This window comes from Heloderma suspectum, chromosome 5, assembly GCF_057233095.1.
Source record: "Heloderma suspectum isolate Gila_16-S chromosome 5, 16-S_ref, whole genome shotgun sequence".
Classification (NCBI taxonomy): domain Eukaryota; kingdom Metazoa; phylum Chordata; class Lepidosauria; order Squamata; family Helodermatidae; genus Heloderma; species Heloderma suspectum.
In genome coordinates this window covers 124,910,862-124,917,138 of record NC_139462.1, presented here as the reverse complement: position 1 = coordinate 124,917,138, position 6,277 = coordinate 124,910,862, and the positions used below count along the sequence as shown (strand labels likewise).

The 6,277-nt window shown below is 40.0% G+C and overlaps 1 protein-coding gene across 1 annotated transcript; it reads left to right on the top strand.

Annotated features, from left to right (window-relative positions):
- Positions 1-201: 201 nt before the first annotated feature.
- FGF23 (fibroblast growth factor 23) lies at positions 202-5,756 on the top strand. The gene is made up of 3 exons (XM_084860367.1): positions 202-531; positions 3,034-3,137; positions 5,134-5,756. Exons 1-3 carry the CDS (start codon positions 309-311, stop codon positions 5,533-5,535), a joined length of 729 nt encoding a protein of 242 aa, XP_084716493.1. The 5' UTR covers positions 202-308; the 3' UTR covers positions 5,536-5,756.
- Positions 5,757-6,277: the final 521 nt, after the last annotated feature.

Here is a 6,277-nt window from a genome sequence, read left to right as displayed (position 1 = left end):
CAAAAGCTTACTTTGGAAACCACATACACCTCCCTGAGAAACCTACGTGCATCTCCCTCTCTCTCCCCGCTCCACCAGGACGGTTAAGGTCTCAGGACACTCCGAAAATATTGCTATTACAAAAAAAAGGGGGATGTCTCTTTCTCCCCTCCCCATGTCATTCAGCTGCCCTTTATAAAGCTGCTGCAAAAACTGTAGGAAACCCATCTGAGGATTCACACTCCAAAGGAAAGGAGACACAGAGGAAGAGAGGAACACAGAAGGGATCAAGTTTCAGGTCCTGCTGCAGCCACTAAGCAAGGAGCACCATGCCCCAGGCTACTCAGTACAGCTTCCTGAAGTTCATGCTCCTTGCAATGTGTGGTTGGAAGGCAGTTGCTGCTTTTCCTAATGCCTCACCGCTGCTCAATCCCAACTGGGGGAACACAGATAGCCTGTTGCACTTGTACACATCCACAGCAAGAAACAGCTTCCACCTACAAATTAACTCTAATGGACATGTGGATGGAAGTCCTTACCAAACAATTTACAGTAAGTACCATGGCAGTGGGGGTGGGGAGAACATGATAAAGGGGTTATGAACTATGTGAAAAGACTGTATAGGGAGCATCACCCATAACACCCAATGAATGTGATTAGCAGTAGGTTCTTGACAGACAAAGCAGATAATTTACAGAATTTGCTGCCACAAGATATGGTGATTTCCAGAGGGGTGTGTTAGACTCTGTTGCAGACTCTGTAATTTGGAAGAAATTGAACCCTAATGGATAACATTAAGGAATGATCCAGCCAATGTTAAACATTTAAAACCCCATTGGCATCAATTGGGGCTTTAAAATTTGGCTGGATCATGTCCTGCTGATGATTTGGTCTTTTGTTCAATGAATCAGCAGTGCAGTCTACATTATTGCATATCTCATGTCACTTCGATGCAGTGTAAAGAAATTTGATCAGCTTTGCATAAAGGTGGAAAGAAGATGTTTCCTGAACATCCCTACTCCCCATGTTTTAGGGAAATTAGAATCTGTTTTTCATAAATGGCAACCTTTTATTTATATGGGAGAAAGTGAAGGATTGCTTACTGAGGCACTTGGAGGATGTGAATGCTAAACCTAATCCTGACTCTCCCAATAATTAAGAATCAAACCTGGTCCTTTTTCAAAGCCCAATTCTGGTCTCTCCAGAGTGTGACTGAATATTGTGGACTGGATTTACAAGATGTAGGGATTATCACAATAGTGGCAAGCTCCTCTAGTGCTCTCTGATAAAAATGAATGAATGAAATGAATGAGCCAGTGGAAGGTGACTTGTGATAAAATTTAAATTTGGATGATAGAGGACAAGGTGCAGTGTAATATTCAGCAACATTCAAAAGAAAGCTTTCTGGGAAGTGATGCTGTCAGGATGAGCTAGAAAACATTCCCATCTCAATCTGAACATTATGCCATTCATTCAAATTCTTTGGACAAATTGGGGTGCTGTTTACACTGGATTCTATTTATATGGAGATTTATATGGAGACGCACTGATAGCATTCCATTGTATGTTTGAATAATAGAGAATAATCCACATTTTCAGCTAAAGGAGGCTCACTACAGATTTATTGAAGCCAATAGTTTATTGTTCCCTCACTACTACAAACCAGGCACCTTACTGTGTGAGTTTGAAGAAGGAGCAGGTGGTTGAAGACTTCCAGTTCAATTTAATTATAAAAAATAACACACTAACCATACAAATGTCATTCATTTAGGGAGGGAGTTTCAAAGCTGGTATTCAATAAAGAATACCAGAAACAGTAGGATACACACCACAGGCAACAGGTCCTCCCTCATACCACCTTCAATGCTCTGAAGAAAACAATTGTCTGTCTTAGAAATATCTAACAGAAGCTGATGTCAGATGAGTTCTTGTCAGTGAGTTGAAGGCAGTTTGAATGAGGAATGAGGTATGTGGTGTGCACTGACTTTCCATTTTTGCCTCTGGTAATCAGGTTTTGTAGTTAAATAAAAGTTGTGATTTAAACAGTGCATCTGTTTATGCAGCCTGAGGTTGCATAAACCTCTAAATAAAATAATAAATAAAATTCTAAATAAAATAAATTCATTTTATTTAGAAGTTGCACTGTACTGCTGGCTCATGTTCAGCTTGTCAGCAACTAAGACACCTAGAACCTTATTGCATGTACTACAGCCAAGCCAGGTCTCCCACATCCTATACTGAGGCGTTTCTTTGTACCTAAATGCAGGACTTTACATTTAATTCTCTTGAATTTCATATTTCATGTGCTCTTATTCTGAACTAATTAATGACAAGGTGGACAGCTTCTATATTCTTGGGGCCGCTGTATTCTTCAGACAGTGGTCTGGGGTCTGGAAGTTTATTCTGAGACACAAACTGACCCCCTAATCATTAGGGCCTAGTGAGTGATCAGGGTCCATAATAAAGTTGGTGTCATTTAACTTTAAGTGTTTCACAGTTTGGGAACACCTGTGCTCAGATATAGCATATAATATGCATATATCAACATATACATATTGTATACAAAATCCAAACTAAGGAGATAGCATTACAAAACATAATACTTCTGTTTCTTAGAATGTGATAGTAGTAGTAGTTTATTATTTATGGTCTACCCACCACTGACATACAGAATAAAAAAATATAAAATACATATTGAAAAATAAAATACATAGCAATTTAAGAGCAGAATCATGAAATAATAATAGAGGGTCTTAAAAATTTAGCAACATGCTCTATAACTGAGATGTTAGAACCCTCAAGGAAAATAATCAACAAGGATTCTAAGGATCATCCAGGAAGATTGTTTAATAGTTTAGAATGGGAAAAGAGATGGTTTCCTTGTGGCCGAAATTATGAGCAGGCATTTTGCCATAACTAAAATGTAGTAGGGCTGCCAAGCTGCCAGATAAAAAATATTTGGGGGCTGGACCTGGCCTATGGGTCACCAATTGGCTATCTCTGGTTTAAGGTATTAAGGTGTAATCTCCTAATATTCCACCACTTCATTTCCAGGTGCCTTGATGATCAAATCTGAAGGTGCAGGTTCTGTAGTGATAAATGGTGTGAAAAGTGGGCGTTTTCTCTGTATGGACATTAATGGGAATATCTTTGGATCGGTGAGTCTTCATACGTGTATAAAATTATGTGGCATCTTTTCTTTGTGAAGCAAGGCAATTAATGACTTGTACCATGACAATTGAAGAGTGATTCTGTGCTAAGAGGAGCAGTAAGCCAGTTCAGTTGTGCTTCCCAAGAAGCTACTGTCCCTGGCCCTTTCACTTATGCCTGGTGTAACTTTGTTGAGCCTCCTGCAACTCTTATGAGACAAAAAGACTGGTGCAGAATGCCCCCAACTTCTTTCTGCCTGTACATACATCACCACTGGCATGCCATAGCTGTGCTACAGAGAACATGGAGGGCCATGATGCAAGGTGGAAATTTTTCCAGTGCTTTAGTTTTCTGTGGAAAAATTTCCATTTCATAAGTTCATTAACAACAATGAATGGATGCCAATTACAAATATAATATTAGGCAAGCTTGGCAGTTTCGGAATTGTAATTCATGTTTTTCAAGTGATTATCCCTAGCAAGCATGTGAGAGAATACATATAGGTCACTGAAATACATATATGTCTCAGTGTGAAATAGAACTAATAGGTAGTAACAGCGAAACTGAAGGTGCCCCAACAACCTTAGTAGAAGAAAGTTGAAATAGATGAATAGTTGTCAGCATACCATGCACATTTCATTGGGCTACTCAGCTTAATTCATGCAGCCTTCCCCAACCTGGTGTTCTCCAGATATGTTGGATTACAACTCCCAGCATTCCCAACCAGCCATGCTGGGAAATTTCTGGTGCAAATGGCAAATTTTCTGATGCAAATGGCCCTATGAACATTAGCTTGATTTGCATAAGAAAATTTTCCAATTCAGAATTTTTCAGAAAATCCACATCACTGATGGAGGGTTGCACAACTCGTCCCCTTTAGTTTGATCTTGTGAAACACTGACTTGACACAACTGTGAGGCTGTCAGCAACAGAGCATTAATACAGGCCACCATGTTTCCAATATGCAAATCCTCCTTCTGTTCACACATCTGCTCATAATAATGATGAACATTTTGCTAGTCATTCAAACACCTGCCAGTCTGGATGTGCCTTAACAGGTGTTTCAGCAATCAAGACATGTCAGACCAAAGGAATACTGTATGAATCTTGTTTTACACCTCCCCGCACCCTGAAAAGTACAGGCCACCATTTACCAGATGGGTACTTATCAGTGTGTATACCCCTTACCTTTTCGTAAGTTGGTCATCTGTACTGACTTCCAAAACAATGCACAGAATTTCATCAGTTTCCTGCTCTCCCAATTTCCTCATTTTTGTCCAACACAATTTGTTTTCAGGGTGGTCTTTTCTGTGCAGAAACTGGAATTTTGAGTTCAAGCATTTTGGTAGGTAGTTGAGGAAAAAACATTACCACTTGCAGAAACAGTGTACAGAGACTAGAATATCTATAAGGCCACAGAGACATTGACTAGGGCTGTGGGGAATGACTGATACCTCAGTTCAAATGCTTTAGAATCATAAAATCATAGAATAGTAGGGTTGGAAGGGGCCTATAAGACCATTGAGTCCAACCCCCTGCTCAATGCAGGAAGCTAAGTCAGAGCATCCCTGACAGATGGCTGTCCAGCCTCATCTTGAATGCCTCCAGTTTGGGAGAGCCCACCATCTCCTTAGGTAACCGGTTCCATTGTCATATTGCTCTAACAGTCAGCTTTAGACTTGTTGGGATCTCTTGATTGATTTGGCAGTCATCAAATATCTCACAAGTTGTCATCTATCAAAAATTAACACCATCGCAGATAATATATCAAATACTGTGAAATTCTCATTCCATGGCATGTCACCTACTGAGTGTTCAGTACCACTGCACATCAATACTGTGGAATATAAAACACTGAAATAAAATATCATAAAGAGATATCAAATATTTGGAAATGCCCAGAGAATATTCAATATCAAAATGTGCAGCAGAGAATTGACAAGATTCTTCATCTCTGATTTTAATACTTGGCCTGATGGTTTGTGCTTGTTTATTTTTCTTCAGCATTTCTTCAGTTATGAGGACTGCACTTTCAAACATTGGACCCTGGAAAATGGTTATGATGTTTACCAGTCTCCCAAGTACAATTATCTGGTCAGCCTAGGAAAACCTAAGCAACCACTTTTCCCCAGGATGAATCCACCACCTTACTCCCAGTTTTTGACCAGAAGAAATGAAATTCCTTTAGTCCAATTCAACACACCCAAACCTCGCAGATATACCCGAGATGCCAATGCCGATCCCTGTGACAGTATCATATCAGCTGGAAATGGTTCCAAAAACAACCCAAAGTCTCAACCATTCACATATCACAGATTAGCCAATTCAAACAGTGAAGATGGAGACCCAAATAGTGCAACACTCAGCAGAAGATTTTTGAGTCCTAAGACTGATATCAGAACCTGAGCCGAATTGTTATAACAACTTGATTTCTGTCCTAATCAGGACATAACATGAACAGTATCTTTTAACCTGAACTGTAACAGAACCTTAAACCATTTTTCAGGTTATTAGTTCAGAATAAGGGTTTAAAAAATAATGTATATATTTTAAAATTGTGGTACACTCACTGAACCCAACCAGAATGAATTGTGGGCACATAAAATCAAGTATGTAGAAGGATTTTCATATATTTGGGTCTGCTCAAGTTTCCATGCTCTGACCACCTCTTTTAAAGCTGTAATTCACCACAGCCTGGTGGAGACAGCAGTATTATGTGTACTGAGTGCCTTCCCCATGTTACAGAATTGGGGCATCTGTACACCAGCTTAAAATCCTGCATTTAAAACGGGGCTTTCTGCTTCTGTTTTAAATGCAGGATCACAACTGATTCCCTTTGCACGTGCTTCCTTTCCCCCTCCCCTTCCCCTCCCTCCCTCCTTCTCCCCGTATCTGAGTCTTCCATTATCTTTCATTGATCTTGCTCATCTTCTTGCCGCTTTAACTCTTTTCACGGGGGAAACTGAAGCGGAACACAACAGGGTAATTTGATAGCTCATTATCTGCAATCTATTTAAAAATGGAACAAAGGGCATTTAGTGCAGGAGACACCCTGGAGGGTCATGGCGTCATGTAAAGAACCCACAAACTTCCGTGAAGGAGCAATCTCAATTGCTGGATAAAAGCTCCATGTGAAGAAGCCCTTGAC

Bases quoted from the DNA above. Each gene is read 5' to 3' on its own strand.
- FGF23 (XM_084860367.1), top strand. From the start codon at position 309: ATGCCCCAGGCTACTCAGTACAGCTTCCTGAAGTTCATGCTCCTTGCA. The intron at 532-3,033 runs GTAAGTACCATG...CTTCATTTCCAG, and splicing joins TCCTTACCAAACAATTTACA to GTGCCTTGATGATCAAATCT. The intron at 3,138-5,133 runs GTGAGTCTTCAT...ATTTTTCTTCAG, and splicing joins ATGGGAATATCTTTGGATCG to CATTTCTTCAGTTATGAGGA.